Source organism: Equus quagga, chromosome 19 (assembly GCF_021613505.1).
Source record: "Equus quagga isolate Etosha38 chromosome 19, UCLA_HA_Equagga_1.0, whole genome shotgun sequence".
Taxonomy (NCBI): domain Eukaryota; kingdom Metazoa; phylum Chordata; class Mammalia; order Perissodactyla; family Equidae; genus Equus; species Equus quagga.
In genome coordinates, this window is record NC_060285.1 from 5,373,794 (window position 1) to 5,401,522 (window position 27,729).

The following is a 27,729-nucleotide window of genomic DNA, read 5'->3' on the forward strand; positions in this document are numbered from 1 at the left end:
AACAGAAGAGACAGATAAGGAGGAATGGTGACGGAGTGGGGAGGAAAACAAGAACTGGGGAGAGAGGGTGATGCGGAGACGAGGAAAGGGACCGTGAGGCAGGAGGAGCTGGGAGGAGACAGGTGAAGAGTCCAGAAGACTTCGCTCAGATCAGCAGGCCCTGACAGCCCCTGCAATGCCCAGGGCGGGGGGCTGGAGCCCTGGGGCAGTGAGGAGGCCATGGCCGTCCAGCTCTGTGAGGCTGGCCTGGGGTGAGCCTCTTGAAGGGCACCCCAGCGGAAGGCTGCCCAGGGTCCAACGTCTGCGAGCTCCAGGGGCCCTTGCAACCGATGTCCTCTGCTCAGGGCAATTGCAGTTGCCGAAGAGGTGTGCCCGGGGAGCCGGACAGAGTCGAGGAGCGTGGACGGCCATCTAGGGGACCAAAAGCTGCGCTAAACTCAAAGATCTGGACGGTTCCTGTACAACCAGGAAATGTTCTACTGTGCGGCAGCAGACAGATGACGTCCACAGTGGGTTGTTCAACTCTGTTCAGATGGGAACAGGCGCGTGGAGGCTGCACACGCTCCGACTGGGGTGGAGCCGATGAAGCTCAGCCTCCTGGCTTCCGGGCGGCGTGCTCAGAGCTGGAGGGCAGCGCACAGCGTGAGTCTCCCCACTGCAAAGGTGGGAGGACCGGGGCCCAGGTGGCCCCCTTGGCCCCCGCAGCTTCCTGAACAAAGGCAGAGGAGCAGAGGGATGCGCAGGGCTCACCCCAGCTCCGCCAGTAACCAGCTGTGTGACTCTGACAAGTTCCTTTACTTCTCTGGGCGTCCAGGTGGGGGTGTGTAGACCAGGAATGAGAACTTCAGAGAAGAGAAACGTCATCAGGCAGGATGAAGACTCCGGCCGCTCCCCTGACCCCCACACCCCCTCCCTCGGGAAGAGGAGGAATATTCTGACTGGCGCATCTGGGAGAGGGAGCCGAGCATGGCCAGCTGCATCCCCAGGAGCCAGCTGCCTGCAAGACTCGTGAATTCCAGCCCCGACCTTGCCGGGGGCCAGGGACCAGGCGGGGAGTCTGGCTCAGTCAGAGCGACAGTCAGCAGACGCCCTCAGCCACAGATCTGAGGCTGTCTGTGGTCCGCTCCAGTGGGACATTTTGACCTCTCTCCGTGGGCCTCCGGAGTCTGCCTCTCTCTGGATGTTCTGAGCTCTGGCGGGGACGAGGGGTGTCACTGAAGCCCCTGCATGGCCCAACCGAGAAGGCCTCCCCAGCGGGCTGCATGAGGCTTACGCGGCAGGCGGGGCAGGTCAGTCGGCACCACCCCGGGCCCACAGCAGGGACCCAGCGGAGGGGGCAGTTGTCCCCTCGCCAGCCTGTGGCCCCACATCGACCCTTGTTCATTGTCCACTGACCCCGCAGGAGGGACCCAGCTCGGCCCCCACCACGTCCACCCTGACGCCGCCGAGCCCTCCTCTCCTAGGGAGGGCGTGTGCAGTCAGCAGCGGGGGCTCCCACCCCAGCACCTGGGCCCCAGCGCCAGCTCCTCTGCTCCAGAAACTTCAATAGGATCAGTGTCCTTACCACCCGAACGGCCAGGACTCAGGGATGCTGTGCTATGACCCGGACACAGGAGAATCTGCATCAGAGAAGGACGCAGAACAGCCTCCTGCTCTCGGGGGACGGTCCTCGGGGCGAGGTGCCGTCTGTTCACTGACAGGCCTGGAAGATGGGTAAGCGGTCGCACACCCTCCTTCAAAGACAGGGCGCAAGTCCGCACACAAGCAGATCAGGGAGTGGGCCCAATCACGGGGAGACGAGAAGCGAGGAGGTGAGCAGGGCGCCCATGCCCTCCAAGTCCAGGGAGGAGCCCCGGGCGGCCCCAAGGGTCCACACGGGCACCCGGGGTCACTGCCCAGTTGGGTGTAAGCGCCCCATGCCAGGCACGGAGAGGCCGGCGGGCTCCTGCAGTGGACTCTTGTCCTTTGCTCCCCTCCCCCCTGAGCAAGGCCTGGGGAGCTTGGCACGGCGTCTGACACACGGGAACCTGCGGAGGGTGCATGAGGCCCGTTATTAGGGCCTTATGAGTGTGGTGTCCTGGACTAAATGCTCGTGCCCCCCAAATCCATATGGCGAGGTCCTGAACCCCCAGAGTGGCTGTACTTGGAAAGGGGCCTCTATGGAGGTAATTAAGGCTAAATGAGGTCACTAGGCTGGGGCCCTGATCCCACAGGGTCAGTGTCCTTACAAGAAGAGACTCCAGAGAGCTCTCTGCCCCACCCCCTAACCACGTGAGGACAGAGCAAGAAGCGGGCCATCCGCAAGCCAGGAAGAGGGTCCTCACCAGAAGCCGACGGTGCTGGCGCCCCATCTCCAACTTGCGGCTCCAGAACCATGTGACGTAAACGCCTGCTGTTTAAGGCCCGAGTCCAGTATTTGTTATGCGGCCCCAGCAAACCAACACACCTGGGGCGCCACCCCTCCCTCACTGCCAGGCCTGGGTGGGGCTTCACCCAGCCCCAGGGGCACATGACTGACCCAAGCCAGGCAGCGCAGGCCCTGGCCACTGCGACTGGTCCAGGGTGGGCCTACACCCTAAGCTCGGCCAATCTGGGCGCATCTGTGGGCTTTTTGCAGAACGTGGAACCACGACTTCTCATCCTTACTCGCTGTGCTTGAAGCTGGAAACACGGGGCCCGTCTTGCAACACTGCGGGTCGGCCCGCCTGAGACCACAGGGCCACACACGTCCTGGAGCCCTCGGGCAGGCTGACTGCTTTAGGGCCCCAACTCTCCACCCGCCCCACAGTCACACCCTTTGCCAAATGACGTCGCAGAGCCCTCCCGCTGTGACCCGGCCTTGGCTGTGAGAGTGGCTCTGACCAACGGGGCACAAGCACACGCACACCAGCCCAAAACTGTGCACACTTCAGCTGGCACCTCCATCTCCGTCTCCGTCGTGGGAACGTCCCCATTCAGCCTATTAGAGGGACATGCGACCCGCAGGAGAACCGAGTGCCCCCGCGGACCTCCAGTCAGCCCGGACACGTGGGCGGGCCCAGCTGAGACCAGGGCCGCCCCGCTGACCGACGGACCCGCGGACACTAACAAACAGCCACTGCTGTACGTTCCGGGTTCGTCACACAGCATGAACAGCCGCAGGTCCCGGACACCAGGCCCGAGCCAACAAGCGCCCCGTGTCAGCTGAGCCACGCTGGATTATGACCCTAACAGATCCATCATCTGATCTTGGCCCGCAGCTCAGGAACAACGGACAAGGGCCAAAGAACCAGAACCACGGAAGTTCCGCCCAAAGTTCACGAGAAGTTCATTTAATGGCAAGTGTACAAAACGCACAGGAGGCACAGACGGACAGACTTCAGTGTGGCACGCCCAGCACTAGAGGGGTCTCCTGGCCTCCATCAGGGGACGCGGAGGCACGGCGGGTGCAGTGGGGCCTGCGGCGCGTCCGTCTCCGGTGCAGCCTCCAGCCAAGGGGCCGCCCGGCTCGCCGGCCTCAGCCGAGCCGGCGCCCAGCGCCCCGCGCGCCTCCCGGGCACTGAAGACCTGCCCGTAATACTCGATCAGCAGCTCAGTGAACAGGTTCAGCGGCACGAGGGCACTGAAGGAGGACGCGCCCTGGGACGGCCAGATCAGGTTCAGCCCGAAGACACAGGCCAGCCTGGAGCTGTTCATTTTGTTAAAGATGCTCTCCTGGGACACCTGGAGAAGGACACACAGGAGACCATGGGGGTGACTGTGGGTTCCCAGTGGGAAGAGCCCTGGGCTGGAAGCCACCGGCCAGGAAGCCACCGGCCAGGGCCGTCACCTCGTGCAGCCCCTCCTGCTCTGGGTCTCCGTTCCCCGTCTGTCAAAGGAAGCACTCGGCCTCGATGACTCGAGGGTGCCTCCGCGCCGACCCCCGATGATCTGGGATCTGGATCTCCTCCACACTCCAGGGGACCCGGGAGCCCCCTGGGGGCGGGGGGGCACTCTGGCACAGCAAGTACGAGCATGGCCTTTGGCGTCGCCCAGCCACGTGCTTAGTGACGCCCCCCCCAACCAGATGACCGCTCTGACCTCCGCACTCCGGCCGGTGAGTCAGGACCGTCAAGACCACAAAGCACACGGGGGAGGCTGGAGGGCTGACGAGAGGGTGTGAGGAGCTTGCCTCCCCGAGGGGCTCCCCATCCTTCTCGACCAGCACCTACAGCACCCCAGGAAGAGGGATACAGCACCCCCGCTTCACAGACAAGGAAACTGAGGCCCAGAAGGTGCAAGAGACTTGTCCAAGGTCACATGGCCAGTGAGTGTCACGGGGGCCATGGGGGCCCATCTGAGCCAGGTCTGGTCTCTTCTCCTCACCTCCCGGGTCCCAGGGACCTCTCAGAATCAGAAGCAGGGACCATGTCAGGAGAGCAGAGAACTAGAGGGGGGCATGGCGGGCCCCCCCATTAGAGCCAGTGAGGATGACCAGACACGCCCACGCCTGCCTCGGTGAGACAGCTGGGCCACCCCTGGTCACCACCACCACTGGCCCCCAAGCCCCCTGTGCTGTGCACCAGCTGGCAGGCCCGCTGAGGCCCCGAAGGCTGCGGGGCCAACACTCGGCAGCGCCGAGCCCCCCGACGTGGTAACGTTGGTGCCGCAGAGGAGGCCAGGAAACAGCCGGTCCCCAGCTCAAGAAAAAGGAGAAGAAAGGAGGAGAGCCAGCAGCACAGCTTGCAGTCTTGACCTCTGAGAAATTGAATCAGGTGACAGGGAGGGAAAAGGAGAGTTTATTTTAAAACCAAGAGGTGGCATTATCTGACGGACACGTGCACGTGACACTGGCTCTGCCTGGAGGTCCTCTCCCTGCCCACTGGTCATGTCCTCAGGCCACTTGCCGTGGAGCAGGGTTCCTGTGCGGGCCCCTGAAGACCCCAGGGTGTGGCCCCACGGTGGGAGATTAGAAGCTCGGGGGCTGCGCCCAAGGCCAGGAGCCCCCCAGCCAGACCTCATCCACATGGCACCCCACATTCCACCTGCAAAGGGCCAGGAGAGGGGAGGCGACCCCAAAACGGTTATATGAGGGAGGACCGTGGTCTGGAGGTGAGGGGAGACCCATTTGGGTTTGTTGACCCTGTTGTCCCGTTGACCTCACAGCTGCTGCTCCCTCCCCAGGAGGGGCGCCGAGCCCGGAGCCATGAGAGGTGCTCCTCACCAGCCATTCCTTCTCCCGGTGGAGGTGTTGAATGGGGCCCCACAAGAGGTCAGACACTGGAACTATGACTGTGACCTTATTTGGAAAAAGGCCTTAGCACATATAATCAAGTTCAGGACCTCAAGATGAGATCTGCCTGTGGGAGGGCCCTAAATCCTACAGTGAGGTCCTATAAGAGAGACGATAGGGAGACACAGACCCACAGAGGAGCAGGGCACGTGGAGACGGAGACGCGAGTGACGCAGCCCCAAGCCGAGGAAGGTCTGGGGCCACCAGGAGCTGGAAGAGGCAGGGAGGGTCCTCCTCTCGAGCCGCGGAGGAAGCGCGGCCCTGAGACACCTGGGCTCTGGACTGCTGGCCTCCAGACTGAGAGAATGACTTTTGAGTGTTTGAGGCCCCCAGTTTGTGGTGCTCTGTTACAGCAGCCCCAGGACACCCATGGACCTGGTGATGTGTTCCTTTCACAGAAATGGCCTGTTCAGTCCACAAACTGGCAGCGAGCGCCTATGTGTGTCAGGCAGTGAGCACCTACTGTGTGTCAGGCTCAGTGCCCTCTGGGACTTAGCCTGTGCAGGAGATGCTGTGGGAGCAGAGACAGCCGATAAAGAAGGTCATGGGCACTAACCGAGGGCAGCCCCTGGATGCGGGAGGGGCAGGGGCGGCCACGGTTGACCCCACCTGGCAGCCCGGAGGGCTCCTCAGCAGAGTCGTGGCCCGGCCAGGCCTTGGGCAAAGGACCAGATAATGGGGTTCCAAGGCCGAGGGAGAGTGACCCAGACCCTGGTGTGTGAGGCCCGGCCCGGCGCGGGCTGCCCTCCGCGGCCCTGCTCTGCCCACTCACCTCGTGCAGGAAGCCAATGAGGTAGCTGAGGACGGCATAGTTGTGTTCCGGAAGGCTCTGCAGAATCTGGCGGCAGCGGGTCACCCGCAGGCTGCTCTCCACGCCTGCAACGCACAAGTCCTTCCTGAGTCCTCCCGGGAGGACTCACACACGTGACCGACTCGACTAGACATGCTCGGCTCCGAGCGGCGCTCCGGGCCTCCCCGCCACACATCGGACGGTGTCCCAGCAGTAGTTTCCTTCCCCATGGACACCATGGGCCACCGGGAAGCCCATTTCCTCCAGAATGTTCCCGCAGGGGCCTCTGCATCAGCTCAAGGAGACGCACGTGGCGCCTGGGTGGGGTGCCAGATGAAACAGAGGACACCAGTTAAACCTGAATTTCAGATAAACAGCCAATACTTTCAGTATAGACACGTCCCAGGCAATATTTGGAAAGGACTTATACTGAAAGAGGATTCATTGCTTATCTGAAATTCAAGTTGAACCGGGTGTCCTGTATTTTTTATTGCTAACTCTGGCAACCCAGAGTCCTGAGCCCCCGGTGACACAGTGGTCTCAACACCTGGAACCGGAGAACCAGCTGAGTCTTAAAACAAGCAGGGAGCAAAACAAAACTGGAAATAGCCCCAAACGTTACCCTTGAAACAAGGCAGCCGGTGGAATACTATGCGGCTGTCAAAAAGGATGAGCGGATGTGCACGGGACAGGGGAAGAACAAGGTCGAAACCCCGAGGCCGGGAAGAGCATGTGAGGAACATTCCTGGGAAGAACAGCAGACCCCACACAGACCACCGCCAGGGTCGGCACGGGCGAGGGTCCGCAGGCGTTGGTGGGTGACTCCCCTGTCGTCACAGAGCCTCCTGCACTGTAGTCTCTTTTTTACTATGTGCTTGTGCTGTTTCCATCATTTTAAAAAACCCTCTGTCTGCCCCCCGACAGCCCCACTCCCTGGTGCAAAAAGGCCACAGACTAAGCTTTGCCTCTGAGACACTGTGCTTTTCAGGGACGACAGTGGTGGCCAGGCTGAGGCGGGCGGGGGTCCAGGTGGGCGCAGCCCCCTCTCCCGGCTGGCAGTGCCAGATGGAAACGGCAGGAGGCGGGCGCCCCGGCCCAGCCGGGCCTCGGCTGCGCCCCGGGGGTAGGGACATACTGGTGATGCCCAGGATCTGCTCGTAGGCCTCGAAGGTCAGCAGCGGCTGCGGCAGCTCCCGCAGGAACGTCTTCAGGATGGCGGCAGGGATGTGGATGTCCCCGTAGTCGTCAAAGTCCACGGGCTTCCCTGGACACAGAGCATCGTCCGTCTGAGTTCTGACCCCGGGCCTGGGATTCCTGCTTCCAAATGGGCTCAGACACAAACTGGCTTTAAACGTGCTGAGAGGAGAGCCTCGTGCTGGAGCCACGGGGCTGGGGCGGGACTGTCTTCTCCTGGAAATGGGGGCGCTGGCCCCCCACCCTCCTCTGCCTCTCTGGGGCGCCCGGCAGAGGCTGGGGCATGCCACTGGTTTCTCTGTGGGGTGGCCTGGTCCTGCCTCGGAAGTGAGCACCCTGAGGTCAGGCCCTGGAGCACAGGGCAAGAGGGGCCGGCCCTCTCGCTTGACAAGTGAATGCACGACCGTGGGAATGACGTGGGTGTCTGGGAGTAGAGGGGACACTTCCAAAGCAGCGACTTAACAGCTTTATTAAGGTCATCGCAGCATGCTCGGCTCTGACACATGCCTCCTGACCCACAGGTTTACACGCGGGCGGTCGAGGAAGCCGGGCTAAGCGGGCTGGAGGAGCCAGCCAGTCCCTCATGGGGACTCCAGGGAACGCCCCCCTCCATTTCAACCCACCCGTCCAACTGGTCCGAGCGGAGACCCTAACAGCCAAACAGCCTCGTGCGGCCAGCTGCCCCACAGGCTGGCGGTCTGCACACGGGACTCACCTGGGCCGCTGCCCTGGCCCTGGCCTATTCTGGGGGTTGATGGGGCGAGGGAGCCACACAGCCTAGGGTGCTGGGGCGCTGAGGCTCCAGGGGGCTGTGCGGGCGGCCGGGTGGGAGGCGCAGGATGGGGGGCTCTGGGAGCCGACTCACCTTGGTTGTAGAGCCGTTGGACCTCGCGGACGGTCTGGACACTGGCCGACCTCCGGAACAGGCCCTCGGTGCGGAGCCCTGCAGGAAGAGAGCCTCCGGACACCTCACAGGCCCTAGCATGTCGGGCTTCCAGAACGTTCTGTGACGCCCCCTACCCGTGCATCACTCCCCTGGGCCTGACAGGGAACGCCCTCCAGCCTGGCTTGTTTGCCCCCACTGTCCACTACCCCCACCTGTATTTATTCCTCTCAAGTCAAACCCTCTCCATATGCCCCAATCCCCCCGGTTGCCCACCTCTGTGCCTCCAGGAAAGGGGACTGGAAGAGACCCACACCAAAGTCAGACAGAGCCAGGGTCCGTCCAACTCTGCCCTGTCCAGCTGTGTGACCTCGGAGAAAGCATTTAGCCTCTCTGAGCTCAGCTGCCTGATCTGCAGAGCCCCTGCCTCTGAACTGCAGAGAAGATGGACGGAACAATGCCCGGCACATGCCTGGCACCTCCAACTGTGCCACCTTCCTTTCTTCCCGCGAGGGTCTAGAGCTGACCCATCCGATACAACAGCCATTAGTTGCACGGGGAGATTTAAATTTCATTAACTAAAATTTAAAAATCCAGTCACCCGCCTCACAAGTGCATAGTCAGTGCTCTGCTGTGCCATTGGCACAGGGGCTGGCAGCCACTGTTCCACGGGGCAGACAGAGAACATTCTCAAGCTCTACGGGACGGCGCCGGGCCCCAGACCCCCGCTCTCCCCCGCCCCCGCCCCAACCTCCCCTCCATTCCGAAGCTGAGCGAGCTGCTCAACGCATACATCCAAACCCGCTCGGCTCCTGCACGGAGCCCTCCCCTCCTCATCGGCCGGGAGACAGCTTCCCGAGCACCCTCACCTCGGACCCGTGCAGGCCGGCTGCTGGTGACCAACTGTCCTGCCCCACTGCCCCTCCAGCTCCTCCCTCCAGCCTCCAATCAGCTCCATGCTCCTTCCTACCTCCAGCCTTTGCACGTGCTGTTCCCCCTGCTGGGGGGGCTGGTCCCTCTCTCTTTTTGCTAAGTGACTCAAGTAGGCAGAATTCGGAGATGGTCCTCAGATTCCTGGACCCTTGGGTACACACACCTTCTCCCAGGTATTCAATCAAACACTAATCTAGGTGCTACAGTGCAGGGACTTCGCAGATGGAATTCAGGCCCAAGGCAGTTGAACTTAAGATACAGAGATTATCATGGGTGGGCCTGACCTAATCAGGCAAACTTTTTTTTTTTTTGATGAGGAAGAGTCACCCTGAGCTAACGCCTGTGCCAATCTTCCTCTATTTTTTGTGTGTGGGACGCCACCACAGCATGGCTTGATGAGTGGTGTGTAGGTCTGCATCCAGGATCTGAACCTGCAAACCCCAGGTTGCTGAAGCGAAGCATGTGAACTTAGCCCCTACGCCACTGGGCTGGCCCCCTCAGGCAAGCTGTTAATGGAACTAGGTTCTTGCTGGCAACAGAGGTTCAAAGCACGGGGGCATGGATTCGACATGCAGGAAGCTCTCCAGGGAGGGGCCACATGGCAGAGAAAGCGGGCAGCCTCCAGGAACAGAAAGAGGCCCCTGGCTGACGGCCAGCAAGGAAACGGGCGTCTCAGCTACAGCTGCCAAGAACTGAATTTGGCCGATGATCTGAACGATCGTGGATGTGGGCTCCTCCCCAGAGACCCGGAGCAGAGAGCCCAGCCCGGGGCCTGGACTTCTGACCCACAGAACCGTGGAAACAACACACACACGCTGAGTTTGCAGCGATTTCTTCAGTTACGCAGCATGGGGACTAACACGGTGCCCTCCTGCCTGGCTGTCGGAGCTCAGGGCCCCGACCTCTATGACCAGCTCGCCCCTGTCCGTGTCATTCTGTGGTTGTCACAGTTATGGCTTAATGGAGGAAAACGTAACAGAGAGACTCTCCCAGTCCTGACTGTGAGCCCCTGGGAGGGCGGGCTGTGTGTCACGGGCACCCTGGCAACCCCGGTGTCCAGACAGGGATGGGTGCAGGCGGGGCCCAAGGAGTGAATGCTTATTAATTCACATATTCATTCAACAAATACATACCAAGCTCCCACTGTGGGCTGCTTTTTTTTTTTTTTTTGCTTTATTTTTTAAATAAATAAAGGAATTGATACATTAGAAAAAGAAAGGCCCTCTGTACAGGTTCTGGCTTTCAGGCTGTACGCACGATCTTTGATCTGTTCCTGAAATACCCAACAGGACGGGAAGCGCTACAAACGACAAGGCAGAGACCAGCGACAGGCACGGAGCCTCCAGGGAGGGGTGCTGTCCCATAGAAGCTGTTACAATAGAGCATGCAGTTCCTGGGGCGCACGGGGACAGACCGCCAGACCAGCAGGGGCGGCTCCCCTCCCCGTGTGACGCGGCCCCGCTCTGCAGCACCCGCACCCACACGGCAGGCGGCCAGCGCCCCGGCACGACCTTCCTCCCGTGAGGGCGAAACTGGCCTCCACGCACCTTCTCCGCGGATCTGAGCTCTGGCCCGAGGCGTCTTGGGGGAGCCCCAGGCTCACCCCCTCCCAGTCACTGAGTGCCCCCCCCCAGGTGATGGCATCTGCAGACGGAGCGTATCCATCACGGCAGAGGGTCCCTTTTACGGAGGTCCTCCCACGGACCAGCACTGTCCGACGCCTTACACGCATCACCTCATGCAGGCCCCCCCACAACCCTGTGAATCAAGTACTATCATTAACCCATTGGACAGACGAGGAGACAGAGGCCCAGAGAAGGTAAGTAACCGGCCCAAGTCCACACAGCTAGGACACTGGAGCCAGGATTCAGACCCAGACAGTCGGGGTCCAGAGCCCACAGCTGGAGCCTTGGTGCCTCAGCCTCGTCCCATCCCAGCCCCCCTCTCTGCATGGGGTCCACACCTGGCAGCCGTCACAGCCCTGGCAGGAGCCAGCTGTCACTCACCTTTCTGTCGCAGGTGCGTCACTGTGGCCCTCAGCACCGGGGGGATGAGTTCCCCTTGGTTTTTGTCCTTGAGGCTGGGGGAGAAAGGAAAGCCACAGTTTTTACCTGAGTATTAGGGTCATCAGGACGAGCACGGGGCTCTGGGCCTCTCTGCACCCCTGTGAAAACACAGGACTGAGGGGCCGTACAGGGAGGGAGCGATGCAGCCACGGTCCTCAGGGAGGAGGTGGTCTTGTATATTTTCATATTTTAAACATCAGTAAGATTTTCCTTTTTTAATCCAATCTGAGAATTTCTTTTAATTGGAAAATGTTTATGACACTTACATTTAATGTAATTATTATAAGGGAGCAGAATTTGCTACTCCAAAATGTGTCTCTTCGGCTTGATTATTTTTAAGAACAAAAGACTCTGGAAGAAGCTTTGACCTTCCCCCTAACTGCCTAAAAGAATGCAAGACGGAAGGCCTGTTCCAGGAAGGAGCTGTCACCATAGATACCAGCGTATAACATGAATGAGGCGTGGCAGACAGGGAGGAGCCTAGCAAGGCCCCGTAGATCAAAGTCCTCTCCGTGTATCAAACTTTGCTTGTCCATCTCCGTGTGGGTTGCTTTCATCCCCTTTGAAGTCCCAAACCACTGCCCTCGACATCCTCTTTCGTCTTTAGCTGAAGATGCTGTTTAGGTTGCTTTGGCCATTTTGGCAAGTTACTCGGTTCTCCTGGGTTTCTCCCAAGTCTGCATGTTATTAAACTCGTTTGATTTTCCCCTGTTGTTCTGTCTCATGTCAATTTAACTCTTACACCAGCCAGAAGGACCCAGAAGGACAGAGAGATATTTCTTCCTCCCCTACAACATCAGTATGGCTAGATTCAAACCTATCAACTTGGTATTTGTTCTTTCTTCCTTTTTCCCTCTTTCCTCGACTTTGTTTCGCTGATTGAGTATTTGTTAGGATTCCATTATACCCCCCGTTAATATACTAGTCGTATCTCTATCTGTGGCAGCCTTAGTTTACAATACACTGTTTATTGCAGCGCAGTCCACTTCCAAAACGACACTGCAACAGTATACTTCCACTCCCCGACCCCACGCTACTTTGTTACTATTTTTGTTTAAACAGTCAATTTACTTTCAAAGCTATTCTTAAAATGAGAAAATAAATTTATTTTCTATTTACTCATATATTTACCACGTCCAGCAATCTTCATTCCTTTGTGAGGATTCCCAATTTCCATTTGGCATCATTTTTCTTGTCTGACTAACCTCTCAACATTTCTCACAGCCTAGGTGTGCTGGAAAGCAATTCTCTCAGCTTTTGTTTATCTGAAAAAGTTTTCACTTTGCATTCATTTTTGAAAGATTTTGCTGGGTAGAGAATTTTAGGTTATAAATACGTGTTAGTGGGCATCAAATAAAGATGCAACTGGTATGACAATCACAGCACAAAAGAGGGGAGAAGGAACGAGCAATATGTTTGAATACTATGGAAATAAAGTGCTTATTAAGCAGAATGAGGCTGTTATGATTAAGACATTAATTCTAATCCCAACATCAGCTACTAAGAAAATGCTAAAAAAAATTTTTTTAAAGAAACAAGAGAGTTAAAATGGCACACTAGGAAGTATCCGTTTAACACAAAATAGGGTAGTAGTGGAGGAACAGAGGGACAAAAAAGAGGTAAGACACATGGAAAACAAGCAGCAAATGGCAGGTGTAAGTCCTACCTTATCAGCAATACATTAAACGTAAATGGACGAAACACTCCAATCAAAGGCAGAATGTGGGAGAAACAGGAGCCAGTTGTATGCTGCCTACAAGAGACACTAAAAGACACCAGGCTGAAAGTAAAAGGATGAAAAAGGATACACCAGGCCAACAGTAACTAAGAAGAGCCGGAGTGACTATACCAACATCAGACAAAGTAGACTTCAGGACAAAAATTTCTACTAGTGACAAAGAAGGACATTTCAAAATGGCAAAAAGGGTCAACCCATCAAGAAAACCCAGGAGTTTTTAAAATGTATGCACCTAACAACAGAGCCCCAAAACATATAAAGCAAAAACTGATAGAAACGAAGGGAGAAATAAACAACTTAACAATAACAATAACAGTCGGAAATGTCAGTCCTCCCCTTTCAATAACGAGCAGAACAATCAGGAAGATCAAGAGAAAAGACAGAAGACGGGAACCACACTATAAACCAGAGAGACCTGGCAGATACAGAACACTCCACCCAACAGCAAAACACACATTCTTCTCAAGCGCCCATGGAACATCCCCCAGGACAGCACATACGTTAGATCATACAGGTCTCCATAGATCTAAAAGGAATTAAATCACACAAAATAAGTTCTCCAACCACAACGAAATGAAATGAGAAGTCAATAACAAATATGTGAAAATTTAACAACAGACTTCTAAAAGCCAAGGGGTCAAGGAAAAAAGCCCAAAGGAAATTGAAAAATACTTTAAGATTAATTAAAATGGAAATACAACATACTAGCACTTATGGGATGCATCTGGAGCAGGGCTTGGAGGGAAATTTATAGCTGTAAATGCCTAAATCGAAAAGAAGAAAGATCTCAAATCAATAAGCAAACCTCCCATCTTAAGAAACTAGAAACAGGAGAGTAAACTAAACCAGACACAAGCAGAAGGAGGGAAATAATCAGATCAGAGTGGAAATAAATGAGAATAGAAAAGCAATAGAGACAATCAACAAAACCAAAAGTTGGTCCCTTGAGAAGACCAACAAAATTAACAAGGCTTTAGCTAGACTGACTACGAAAAAAAGGAAGATTTACATTACTACATTGAGGAATGAAAGAGGGGGCATAACTAGTGATGCTACAGAAATAAAAGCCTGTAAGGGGGCACTGCAAATAACTGTCTGCCAACCAATTAGAAAACCTGAACGAAACGGACAAACTCCCAGAAAGACGCAAACTACCAAAACTGACTCAAGAGGAAACATAAAATCTGAATAGATAACGACAAGTAAAAAGGTTGAATTAGCAATCACAAACTTCCCACAAAGAAAAGCTCAGACCAGACGGCTCTGCCGGTGAATTCTCCCAAATGTTGAAAGGTTTAAGCTCTAACCCTGCACAGACTCTTCCAAAAAGCAGAAGACGGGGGACGTTTCCCAATCCTACGAGGCTAATGATACCAAGAGCAGACAGAGACGTCACAGGACAACAAAACCACAGATCCGTATTTCTAAAGAACACAGACACAAAAGCCTCAACCAAATACCAGTGAAACGAATCCAGCAACGTATAAAAAAGATGACATACCGTGAACACGTGTGATTTATCCCAGGAATACAAGCTTCACGCAACATATGAAAATAATCAGTGCAATACGCCACACAAATAGGGTAAAGGGAAAAAAAGCCATGTGATCACCTCGACAGAGGCGAAAACAGCATCTGACAAAATCAAACACCCTTTCATGGGAAAAAAATAAAACCCACTCACAAACTAGGAGTAGGAGGGATTTTCCTCAACCGGACAAAGGACATCTATGAAAAACTCCCAGCTGACATTACACGTAATGTGCAAGACGAAACCGCTCCCCAGTAAGATCAGGGAGAAGACAAGGACACCTGCTCTCATCACTTCCAGGCAACACTGCACTGGAGCTCTGGCCAGTGCCATCGGGCAAGAAAAAGAAATAAAAGCCATCCAGGTCTTTGAAAGGAAGACGTGAACTGTCTCTATTTGCAGATGACATGATCTTGCATATAGAAAATACTAAAACATTTCACAAAAAAAATCTATTAGAACTAATAAATGAGTTCAGCCAGGTTGCGGGATATAAGATCAGTATACAAAAATCAACTCCATTTCTATACACTAGCAACGAACAAGCGAAGAGAGATATTAAGAAAAACAATTCCATTTACAACAGCATCACAAAACATAAAATACTTTGAAAATTAACAAAACAAGTGCAAAACTGGTACACTGAAAACTACAAAACATCATTGAAAGAAATTTAAAAGATCCAAATAAATGGAAAGACATCCCCTGTCGTGGATTGGAAGACAATCGTGCTAAGATGGCAATACTTCCCAAATTGATTTAGAGAGACAACAAAATCCTTATTGAAATCTCAGCGGCCTTTTTGCAGAAATCGACAAGCTAAAATCAACAGGGAAATTCAAGGGACCCAGAACAGCCAGAACAATCTTGAAAAAGAACGAAGTTGGAAGACTCACACTTCCCAATTTCAAAACTTACTACAAAACTACAGTAATAAAGATAGAATGGTGCCAGCACACACATCAATGGAATAGAATTGAGCTAGAAATAAACCCTCACGTTTAGGGTCAATTAGTTTTTGACAAGGGTGCCAAGGCAATTCAACGGGGAAAAGAATAGTGTTTTCAACAAACGATCCCCATCTGTGTGGAGTCATCAGGGAGAGCTTCCTGGAGGAGGGGACTATAAAGGAGGAATAAGGGTAGGGCAGCTGGGCAGCAGGAGCTGGCTCACATTGTCTGCACACCCTGTTCTTAAGGCCCTCTGGCCCTGGAGGGGGACAAGGGCAGAGTTTCCACTCCAGTTACAGGGAAAGAAACCAGGGCCAGAAGTTAAGTCACTAGCTTGACGTCCCAAAGCTCGGAAGTGCCAGAGCTTCGACTTGACCTGCGTCCCCCCTCCCCTTGAGGAGGCCCCACCTCTGACTTTCCAATCCCCCACAGCTGCCCAGGGAGGGCGTGCAGAACGCACAGGCTGCTCCCACTTCAGGGACGGCAGGCAAGCGGGCATCTCGTGAATCTCTGACTCCCGCTCATCTATGAACCTCATTATCTCGTTCGGAGGTGACAGCTTCTGCTGCGCGCTTTTGAACTCCGTGAATTAACATTTGTGAATAGGATTTGCTTATGAATTTTAATGACTTACATTCATTCACAGGCCAAACAAATTACGTATTTGGTGCTTTATTTAATGCGTCTATTGCCATTTTATTACAGTCATTCGCGGTGAAACAGCACACAATGGTAATTTAAAGAGGCACGGACCAGCTCCCCAAGTGGCGCACACAGGAGCACACAGGACGTTGTCAAGGCTTGGCCAGTGACGCCCACTGTTCCCAAAGACGCGAGGAACCGGTTTGACAGGTACAACCAGCCTGAAGAACCACGGCCTTTCTAACGGACACTTCTAGTATCTGTCTTGATCTACTAACCAGCGGCTCTGGACTTCAAATGCTGGACAGGTCACATCTTGAAAGACAGCTGCTCAAAATACAGGCCCAAGGGGCCCCTGGTGACTTCACAGAGTCAACAGAACTGACATATTACTAACAATTTCCCCCAAACTGTACTCAGGTAGATGGCTTTCGAATTTCATGAGTTGGCTTTTATTCCTTCTTCTTTTTTTTTGGTGAGGAAGATTGTCCCCGAGCTAACATCTGTGACAATCTTCCTCTATTTTATGTGGGACGCTGCCAAAGCACGGCTTGATGAGCGGTGCTAGGTCCGCACCTGGGATCTGAACCTGTGAACCCTGGGCCACTGCAGGCGGACTTAACCACTGTGCCACCAGGCCGGCCCGTTTTTCATCTTTAAAGCTTTATTAGACAATAATGAGACAGAACTGCTTCTGAACAACAAGACAGGTAATCCGAAAGGGACTGATGAGTCGCCAGGCTAAGGGACGGACGGCAGGAACGCCAGCGGCCTCAGCCAGGGCCACCCAAGGACCCCGGTGCCTGAGAACACACCAAGAGCACGTCTGCGCAGCAGAACCTCAGGACGGGCCGAACAACGGGAGCCTCAGAAACTTTGGTAAAAGGGTCTCATGGTGGCTGGAAAATCCTGGAGCCTCCAGTGGGGCCTCCTGGGACCCTCGTCTTTGAGCTTAGCTCTTAGTGGTGCCCCCAAAGGGGTCCACGGTCCCTGCAGGTGCGTCCCCGCCCGGCCTTCCAGGTGGCATAGGGGTGCTGGATCACACCCACACACAGGGGTCAAACAGCATGGTTTTACGATGTTTTAAAAAGGAAAAGGAAGTGCCGTTGGTACCTTCGGCTCCCGGCACACTTGGGGGAGCGCTGTATTTGAACACACACTGCCCTGGCTGGGCGCTCACCCTTGAAGGGAACACCACCGTGCGCGCGTCCAGTGGTGAAATCCAAGAGCCTAGAGCTGTGCTTTTAAACAAAGTTAGAACCCCACCGCCTCCACTGCACTAGCCACGTTTCAAGTGCTCAGTAGCCACACACGGACAGTGCAGACCATGCCCATCACTGTGGAAAGTTCTGGAAAACGACGGTCCATCGTTGGCTGCTGTGACACAGCCAAGGCGCCCAGCCCCACCTCCGTCCCTGCACGCCCCTCTCCTCGGCTCCACCGCCCAGGCCCCCTCCCTCCGTTCTCATTGGGTTCACGGGCAGGAGACTCCAGAGGCTCCGGGAACAGGGTTTTGGCACATCTCCCGTCCCCACACAGCCACAGCCACGCACCCCTCACTGCCCGTGTCAGCTTCCTACGGCCGTATAGCGAATCGTCGTCAACTTAGTGGTTCAAACCACAGGATCTATTCTCTCACACTTCTGGCGCTGTCAGAAGTGTCAAGCGGGTCGGCGGGGCTGCATTCTTCCCGGAGGCTCCAGGACGGAATCCATTCCTTGCCTCCCCCAGCTCCGAGAGGCTGCCTGCGCTCCTGGGCTCACGGCCCCACATCACTCCAACCTCTGCTTCCTGCTTCCACCCTCACGTCTCCTCTCACGCTGACCCTCCTGCCCGCCTCTCATGAGGACCCCTCTGATGACACTGGGCCCCTCGGATAACCCAGGGTAATTCTCCCTACCAAGATCCTTAACTTAATCATATCACAAAGTCCTTTCCTCCATGCATGGTGACAGGTTCCAGGGATCAGGACATGGACGCCCTTGGGGCCACCATTCTGCCTGCCACACCCTGCCCTGCTTCACTCTAGGTAAAGAAGAAAGAGGGGGGTCCCCAGGGCCGCGTCTGTCTCCCCTGCAGCCCCAGAGCCCATGAGAGGAGACAATGAGGAGTCCCCGCACCCAGAGGCCTCGGGAAGGACAAGCGACAAATCTGGGGTGGCAGGTCGGCGTCCCCAACCCCCTGGCCCGGACACTCCCCAGAGCCTTCTCAATTCTCAGCCTTTCAAAGTGTTTCAAGGTCCACCATGAGTCTTAAAGGTCATCAGATTTTTACATAAGAAAAGAAATCACATGCAGATTTCCAAAAGAAATGACGAACTTAAGTGGAACAGGGCAAATGGCTCTCCAGGCCCCGGTTTCCCGGTACACCGCTGGGGATAAAACACCTCCTGTGTCTTCCGATGTTCCCGGTGCCTCGGTGCCAGGCCTCCTGCCAGAAGCAGAGGATACACGGAGGGACAAGGAGCTCCCTGACAAGTGGGGAAACAGCTGGAGAGGCTCCCGTGGCAGCCTGCCCGGAAGGGGCTGCAATGGTGGAAGGCCCTGTATGCAGTCTAGAGCATCAAGGAAAGCTACCTGGAGGAGGTGCCACTGAGATGGGTCTTAAAAGAGATGAAATTGGCCTGCATGGGTGGCCCCGAATCCATTACAAGAAGTGATTAAAGATTAAAGATCGTGTCACATAGCTCATCCATTTCAGAAATAAGGAAACAAGTCAAAGGGGGAGTGAGTTCAAGGTCATGTGGCTAATCAGGGGTGGGAGCAGTCAGGAAGGACAGAATGTGCTGCAGTGACAACAGCCCCTGAATCTCAGCCACTGAGTCCAACAGATTCTTCCTCGCTTGTGCTCCACGCGTGGCGAGGGTGTCGGGGGCGGCACGCTGTGGTCACTCAGGGATGCAGGCTGGCGAGGCGCCATCGCCCGGCTCACGTCACCACGAGAGGCGAACTGCACACCAGCTCCCAGCCCCTCCCCACATCACCCGCCCCCAGCGGCTCCTGTGTCGTGGCCAGAGCAGGGCCCATGGCCACACTTCACTTTGAAGGCAGTGGGAGGTGTCCCGGCCGTGGCCTGGGGGTCAGGAGTCAGAACAGCCTGTGAGCAGCCGTGACAAAAGCTACGATGAGAACTCAGTCCCGGCCCTCTGCCCACCGTCAGGGCCCCCGCACCCGGGCGCACAGACACACATGGAGCGGCAGGTGCTCCAGCCCGCGTGATCTTACTCACGCCTCAGACGCCCCGCAGGGTTAAGTGGGTGCTGAAGGCCCAGGTCTGGGGACACCTCTCTGGACACAGAAGCATCCTATGGCCCCACGGAGGAGACAGGAGCAGGCCACGTCCCAACAGGTGTGTCCTGAGCAGGCCATGTCCTGGGTGGGCCACGTCTGAGCAGGCCACGTCCCGGCTCACTTACTATTGCAGGCTGACGCCGAACTGCTGGGTGGGCAGCGGGGGCCGCGGCGGTGGTGTCCTGGCGGGAGGGGGCGGCCGGCCCCTGTGCAGCTGCCGGAGCTCCTCGTCATACCTGCGGACACGGCAGAAGCATGGCCCTCACCGCACGGCCAGGGAAGCTTCGGGCCCGGGGGGCCGCCTCCAGGTGGGCCAGGCGCTGGACGCTCCATGACCACGTAGGATGCCCCAGTCTCACCCTTCTGGGCCCACGTGCCATGCCGCCATCTCACGCACACACGCGTGCATGCAGACACTCGCAGTCCCCTTTGCTGGGGGGTGCTCACACAAAGCCAGCAAGGGTAGTTGGGTCCCCCTCAAAGGTCCAGTCTCTGCTGTCAACTCCCAGCCAACACTTCCCCCATGTGTGTCTGCACAGGGGCTTCACTCTGTGGAAACACCCTTTCCTAGCCTCTCGATCCTGCCAAGTGTCCCTCTGCAGCTCAGGTCAGGAGCCACCTCCTCCTGGAAGCCTTCCCTACTGTCCCCTCTCCACTAGTCCCCTCCCCAGCTGAGCTCAGCGCCTCCTCCAGCGTGTCTTCACTGACTTGTGGCCCCCACAACCCAGGAGCATCCCGAGGGCAGGGCCACTCCCTACACAGCCCCATATCCTCAGCATCTGGTGTGTGACTTGGCACCCGGAGGCAGCTCACCATCTCTACTCCCCTTGGAAGGCTGCCGACCTCACCCACGCAGCTCAGCGAGGGCCCTGCTTCTTCTAAAGAGCCCCCAGGAAGGGAGACGCAAAGGGCAGAGGATGCCCAGGCAGGAGGTCAGGGACCAGGCTGGATTGGGCCCTGCCCATGGGCTGGCTGGGAGGCCAGGGCCGGCCACACGCCCTCCTGGGCCCCCTCTGCTCACCTGACCCCCCATGAGAGACTGTCGGACTGGGGACCCCCACTGCCGGATAAAATAAAGCAGCTGACACACTAACCAGACTCTCAGCAAAAGCCACCAGCTGGGGTGTTGCCCAGAGCACCTGTGGCGAGCCTGAGGACACTGCATTCTGTACAGTGTTAGCCACATACCCAAGAAATTCCCCTAATTCTCTGCTCAAAAGCGAAAACGGTAAACAGCGAGGCAGAGAACGGCGGTTACCATCACGGCTGATTTTGCTACTTCCGTTTTGTGACGGCGGGAGAGCAAACGTCCCGTCCGTGCACAGCCTTCCGGGCCCATCCCTGAGTCTACAGTTAGCAGCTTCCACTGCGGGTGTTGGTCCATGCCGCAGATTCGGATCTGGCCGGGCCCACGCCTGGAACGTAAGCCTTCCACGTTGACGGGACTGGACCAGGACCCACAGCCACGCCACGGGGTGGTTCCCACGTCCGGGAACAGGGTCTCACTCACCGCAGAACCTCGGGGGGGACGATCAGCTGGTCGTATTTGAGGTGTTCACGGAGCTCACTCAAATAGTTGAAATAGGTGACTTTTTTCCCAAACTTGTGACTAAAAAAGCAGAAGAAGATAAAAACGATTAGGTGGCAACAGAGAGGCCTGGGGCCTGGGGGAGCGGCGGGCAGCAGGCGAACTGGAGGAACAATGCCGGCATTTTTCATATTAAGCAACGTAAACGCTGACACAACTTAAAGCCAGAGAATAACGGAAGCAGCGCACGTCCACAGACGTTCCGCTTTCCTGAGACCTCCATGCACCGAGCACTCTCGAGCCTCATCTGCATAAAAATAAATATCTGCCTCCAATTTGAATCCACTGTGAATTTGCATAGATATAGGAGAGAGCGTGGGAGCGGGGAGCCCTTCCTGGGGCACAAGGAGGGGGCTTGGAAGGCCCGCGGTTCCCCATTTTGCCATCCCCTCTCTCTGCAAGGGTCCCAGGACCGTATCAGTCCCCCGTTACTGCAGGGACCGAAGAAGACACTCAGCTTCTCTCCAGGAGGGTGTCACCCTGGGGACCATGATGGGGGAGCAGAGTGGAGCCAAGCCCTGGCCGAACCAATCCACCCACTCTTCAGGGCCTCAGTCCCCCAGGAAAACAGGGTTCTCCCTCCCAAGCGGGACTATTTACATAAATCAGTCCACTGTCCAACCCCGGGAGACTAAACTACCTGAGACCATCACTGTTCATGAGCCTCAGTTTCCCCAACTGCATCAGAACACGAGGATCCGATGTGTGAGCAGTAAAACATGCGGCTCAGCGCCCGCTCCCCCATAAACGGTCACCCCCTGTCTGCCCTGTGGTTGACAGGTTCGTTGAAGAGTAATCGATGTGCACAGAGCTGGGCGTGTTTCGTGCACACAGTTTGATGACCTCGGACGCACGTGTGCATCGTGACACCATCACAATCGGGGCAACAGCACAGCCACCGCCTCCAGAGGCCTCCTCCTCGCGTCCTCTGCTTTTATGTGTGTGGTACGAACACTCAGCACGAGATGCAGCCTTAACGAACTCCCAAGGGCATGACGCCGTGTTGCAAGCGCAGGCTCTGAGCTGCCCCGCAGATCCCCAGGCCCCCAGCGCCTCGGACGACCGGACCGAGCTGTTGATCCCAAGCCGCGAGCACCGGCTCCCTCTAGTGGATGAGGGCGGATCAGACCGGGTGCCAGGCCCCAGCCGCTGGCACTGAGCGGCTAGAGGGATCTGGCCAGTAGGTATGAACCACCTGCGAGGACAGAGGCGGCAGCTCCAGAGCTGCAGGGGGCCCTCGTGCCAGCCCTGCCCACACAGGAGCCCCCTCAACTTCCTCTCTGCGTGTCTGCCGCCCCCTCCAGCCGGCCGTGCACCTGCTGGACACCAGACCCTGCAGAGGTGAGCGGGGACCTACCTGCTCCCGCCTCTTCCAGCCCAGAAAGGGCCTCGGGGAGCCCGTCCAGGGGCTCCCAACCCGGGAGGGCAGCAGAACCGCCAGGCCTCCCTCCAGAGGGTCTGAGGCAGCAGGTGTGGGCTGGCCCGGGACCCTCGTGTGTTGGCATTGGAGCCGCTGTGCTTGTCCACTGCCTCCACTTTCAAGGGAGGACTCCAGGGCTCACATGCGCAGCCATGTGAAGACGACAAGTGGCAGTCCTCTCCCAGCACCCACTTACGCCCACGCCTGAGGCAGGATAAAGGGCAGAACCACACACGCTTGAGTTGGAATCCTAGCCCCAGTCCTCACCTGCTGTGTGACCTCAGGCAACTCTTTAACCTATGTGAGCATCAACTCCTCTCTTTTGGAATAGGGAAAATACAGCCGACTCCACAGCATTGTTCTGGGGTGCCTGGCACATAAGGCGCATAAGATATTGCAATTAAATTAATCACAAAAGGAACATAATTTTTTTGAAAACAACACTAGCAGCTAACAGCGAGCATTTGCTAGTGCCGGGCAGGCCCTGTTCCAGACACGCTACACGCATCAAGTCAGCGAACTGTCATTACAAGAGAATGACTTAAGCAGCGTCATCAGCCACATGGGGAAACTGAGGCAGAGAGAGGCTGCATCTCTTGCCCAGGGTAATGGATGGTCAGGGGCAGCAGAGAGTCAAGCCCAGGATGTCTGGCTCCAGAGCCACCACCTCATCCAGGCTGCAACACGGCAAGAACAGGTGGGTTTTTTCCAAGAAGAATTTGAGAGGCTTCTAGAATTCTTAGAGCTTTTCCAAGAAGGATGACAACGCCAATAACAGAGGACGACGCGAGCTGTCTGCTGGGGCAGCAGGCTAACCAGGACCGGCTTTCTCGCTGTGTCAAATACCCACGGTCACGCTGGTGCTGGTCAAACACAAGGAAACAGAGGAGTGAAGTCCCACCTTCCCGGCGTGGTCTGCGGCGCACGCACCAGGAGGCAGCACCGCCGGCAGGGAGTCTCTGTGGCCGCAGGTCTCTCCCGGATTAAATGGGAGCTGCCGAGGCCGCCGCTCCAGGGATCCTCGCGCGGGGCCCACAGGCCTGAGCATCGTGTCTGACCCGACCCACTCTCGGCCGCCAGCTCAGGCTCTCGGGAATGAGTGTGGGCGACGGGGTGGGAGGAATGGCCGACCCCCTGACGGAGCAGCTCCGTGTCCGGGCTGCCCCCACCTCTCCAACAGCCTTCAGCCCTGGGAGGTGAGACTTAGGCCTCCCACGACTTCTCGCTCTGCTTGGGGGAGTCTCAGCAGGATTTATCAACAGGAAGGGTGTCCCAGAGCACCCCAGAAGAAGTCCGTCCCCAAAGGGGTGACCGCTCAGCCTGCCCGCGCCAAAGCACGCGGCTGCTGGCATCTGCAGAACGCAGGGTTCCTCCAGGAGCCACGTCTCACACTGGCACGCCAGAAGTTCCTCGCCAAGTGCCAGAGCTGGCCCAGAGAACGAAGGCTAGGGAGGCGGGTTTGGGCCCCGGACAGCAACCTGGGAATCACAGACGGGGTGTGTGTGCATGTGTGCAGGTCCGTGCTCCCTAGGTGAGAGGAGAGGGTCAGGGCCCTGGAGACGGGCCGCAGGCTGAGCGAAGTGGAGGGCAGTCAGCACAGAGGCTGTTGGATTAGCTTCCTGCGGCTGCTGCAGCAAACGATCACAAACCTACCGGCTTAAAACCACACACACTCCCCCCACAGGGCTGCAGGTCCCTCTGGGCTCAAATCAAAGGCCGGCAGGGCCGGGTTCCTTCTGGAAACTCTAAGGGAGAAGCCGTTCCTGGCTTTTCCCAGCTTCTGGAGGCTGCCTGCACTCCTAAGCACGCGGCCCCGCACTCCATCTGAGGCCAGCAACATCGCATCCCTCTGAGCCTACTCCCCTGTCACATCTCTTCCTCTGGCCACAGCCAGGAAAAGTCCTCTTCTTCTAAGGACCCTTGAGACGAAATTGGGCCACGCAGACACTCCAGGACAACCTCGTATCTCAAGGTCTGTACCTCGAGCCCCTCTGAAAAGGCCCTTTTGTCATGAAAGGTGACATGTTCACAGCTCAGAGGGTTATGGTGTGGACATCAGTGGGGACCGTTACTCCGCTGACCACAAGGGTCTCCAGGCCCCAGGGACCAATGCTTGCCCTGAGAGCTGGATGCGGTGACAAACACAGGGACAAGGGTGAGATGTGGCGCTCAGCCCTCGGGGAGGCAGCCAGCTGGTGGGGAGACGGGCAGGTGCCTGAGAACCCAGAGCTCTCGGTGCTCTCTGGGGGCCGGGGCGGGGTGCTTCCCGGAGCAGGAGCGGCTCAGGGCACCAGCCGGGGAAATGGGAAGAAGCTGGGGCCAGGCTCTGCGGTCCTGGCTCGCACCCCGGCTCGGCCAGGGCTGTGACTCTGGGCACGGCTCTTGGCTTTTCTCTGCCCAGCTGCCCACCTGTAACCTGGGAGCATCACAACCCCCTCACACGATGGCCGTGGGGGTTGAAGAAGTGATGTGTGTCAGCACCACGCCCCAGAGCCACCGTGGGTGCCTTTCAACAGGTGGAAGGAGGTGAGACGGGGCAGGAGGAGGAGGTGACAGCAAAGGCCTGCGAGAGTCACTCATGGAGAGTCCAGGGAAGGACAACGGTCCCTTCTGGGGACGCACCTGCCCCCTCAGCCTTCGAGTGCCGCCTCCCTGCGCTCAAACGCTCCTCTCTGGGAAGCCTCCTGTCTTGGGTGCAACCACCCCACTTGAGTATTCTGACCTCCCTCGTGCACACCTGGGCCCCTCTGGACTGAGCCCGTCCCCCCGGCTGGCGCGGGGCCGAAGCCGCTGTGCAGTAACCGCGTCCGTGGGGCTCTTCACCGATTCATCCCCCATCATGTGGCACCGTGCACACAGTTAGTGCCTGATGCATGCGGCCAAAAGGGAGGCAAAAAGCAGATGCCCCTGCGGCCTCGCCACCCCCTGAACTCTCGCTGCCCGACGCTGAGGCAGAATCGTCCCGTGGGAAGGGCCAGCACGTGGGGGAAGCAGACTGAGGACGCCACTTTTCCAGGCTGTAGCTTCGCCTCTTAGGACTTTTATGGGGACGCTGTGTAGTGTTGAGCTGACTCACCAGGCTCAGGGTGTCCACACCCCGCATGTTCCAAAGAAAAGACTGGCCCTTGACAAGCTCCTGGGAATCATCCTCTATGCCCTTGGGATGTCATACCCGACAAGTGTCTCTGTACCTGGTGCCCTGGGTCACACCACAGAATTTATGCCAACAATGTGATTGATGGCGGGGCCGTGGGCCACACTGTTTGACCTTGAGAGAGGCTGGACACTGAGTAACTGAGGTCAGCCATGCGGCTCTCCGGTCTAAGTGACTGACCCCAACTAAATCCCTGGACACCAGACTCGGGGGAGCCTCCCTGGTGAGCAAACTCTCTGCTTGTGTCACACATCACTGCTGGGAGAACTGAGCACTGTCTGCACGAATCCTCAGAGAGACAGCTGGAAGCTTGTGCCCACTCCTCCTGAACTCCACCTGTGTACCTGTGACCACTGCTGATTCTGTCTGGATCCTTTCTCTATAAAGACCGCAACCGTGAGTATAACAGCTGTTCTGACTCCCGTGAGCCCTTGCAGTGAATCCCTGAACCTGAGGGTGGTCTTGGGGACACCGACACAGGTGCATAAGGTGGCTGCTCAGGCTGAGGGGGGATTTAAAATACCAGGTGCAAACCTCACCAGTGTCACGAGCCGGCGCTCCTGTTCACGACCACCAGTGGTCGCAGCCACCAACCCGGGCCAGCCTTGTTACCGCCACAGCCCACCGGATGAGCAGGGTACCCCAGACACACAGACGCCCCTGAGACCGGACCTCGCAGTGCCCGGAGGAGGATGAGGCCTCCCACCCCAGCAAGATGCTGGCCGGCGCCGCGTACCTGATGAGGGGCTTGAAGAGCATCCGCAGGACCTTGAGGAAGTTCGTGGGGTGCACGACGTACAGGGCCTTCAGGCTCTTCTTGTACCTGCAGAGGGAAGGCGGGGGGCGCTTTCAGAGCGCGAGACACAGAGACGCGGCCGAGCTCCGAGTCTCAGCACCTCCTGCTTCTCGACAGAGCTGGCTCGAGGACGCTGAGCCAGACACGGACAGGGAAAACCAGGGCCCCTCGGCCACCACCACCGCCAGGCGTGCACACCGCACTTTACAGTTTGCAAGCTTAGAGCCCCTGCTCACGCCAGGGCTGAGAAACACACTGGAGGGCAATTTGGGGACAGCTCTCAAACTAAAACTATGACACAGGACAGGAGACCACGACACTCTCCGAAGGCTCTAGAGACGACGATGGCAGGACCCCAAAGGCAGTCAGGGGGAGGGCGCCCAGGAAACGCAGCCCCTGCCTGTGCTGAGCCTGTGACGCCAACGTCCCTCGGGAACAGTCCATCGTGGGCTCGAAAGGACTCTGAAGAAGGAAAAGCGGAGGAAGCCAGGACACGGACAGGGCGCAAACAGGCTGCGAAGTCAACTGTATGCACATCTCTCAGGAAACAGTCTGGCCCTCGAGCCACTGCCTGTGGTGCTGGTGGAGCTCTGGGCAGGGGAGGGGGCTGGGCCCAGGGAGGGGTCCCAGTCCAGCCATGTCCCAGCTGGCTCTCCAGGCCTGAGTGTCATCATCTGTGAAACACGCCGCCCACCTCGCCCACTTGAGATGCCAGCAGCCTGTGCAAACTGTAAAGTGCTGCGCCCGCAGTGGGAAGGGCACAGCTGGGTGGACATATTTCTTTGTCAACAATTCACTAGACAAGTCAGCCGACCAGGGTACCCGGGCCGAACTGGGCCTGTGCCTGGCTTTGTACAGCCCGAGAGCGGAGACCAGCTTTACAGTTTTAAATGACTGAAAATACAGTTAAAGAGTAACAGTTCACAACAGGGAAATGACATGAAATTCACATTTCCGCGTCCGTAATAAAGTCCTGTGGGGACGCAGCTCCACCCACCCGCTGAGGTGTCGTCTGCGGCTGCGTCCACACCACATGGCGGAGTTGAGAGGTGTGACAGGGACCCGACGGCCAGCAAAGCCGAGACACGTGTCCCCTTGGACCATCCCCTGGGGGAGGTGACCCCACACTGCAGGCCGGCTCACCCCACGACCCTGCCAGGCCCCAGGCATCCCGCCCCCGCCCCCTGCACAGCCGTGACCCCTGTGTCGCCCGAGCCACCCCCACCCACCACCCCTCAGCTCCAGCCCACCGTCCACCCCCGGGGCCTGAGGCACGTACTTCCTGTCGAACTCCTTGTAGGCGCTCTGCAGCCAGCCCAGGGACGGCTTGTTCTGGCTGCTCAGCCCGTAGTGGAAGTAGACGACGGTGTAATCGCTCTCCACGTACTGGTCCAGCGTGTACTTGAGATACCTGGGCACAAAGCACAAGACTTGGTTACGAAAGTCTCCTTTCTGTCACCACTGAAACCAAAGACACTCTCCCCAGTGGGAGCCAGCACCAGG

The 27,729-nt window shown here is 57.1% G+C and overlaps 1 protein-coding gene across 1 annotated transcript in view; it reads right to left on the bottom strand.

Moving 5' to 3' along the window:
• Positions 1–3,290: 3,290 nt before the first annotated feature.
• ARHGAP8 (Rho GTPase activating protein 8) overlaps positions 3,291–27,729 on the bottom strand; it is a 60,239-nt gene continuing 35,800 nt past the window's right edge. The window contains 10 exon segments of the mRNA XM_046646374.1: positions 3,291–3,497; positions 3,499–3,702; positions 6,024–6,127; positions 7,177–7,305; positions 8,101–8,178; positions 11,058–11,131; positions 19,394–19,504; positions 20,779–20,877; positions 26,167–26,253; positions 27,506–27,637. Coding sequence (XP_046502330.1) covers positions 3,402–3,497; positions 3,499–3,702; positions 6,024–6,127; positions 7,177–7,305; positions 8,101–8,178; positions 11,058–11,131; positions 19,394–19,504; positions 20,779–20,877; positions 26,167–26,253; positions 27,506–27,637 — 1,114 coding nt within the window. The 3' untranslated portion in view covers positions 3,291–3,401.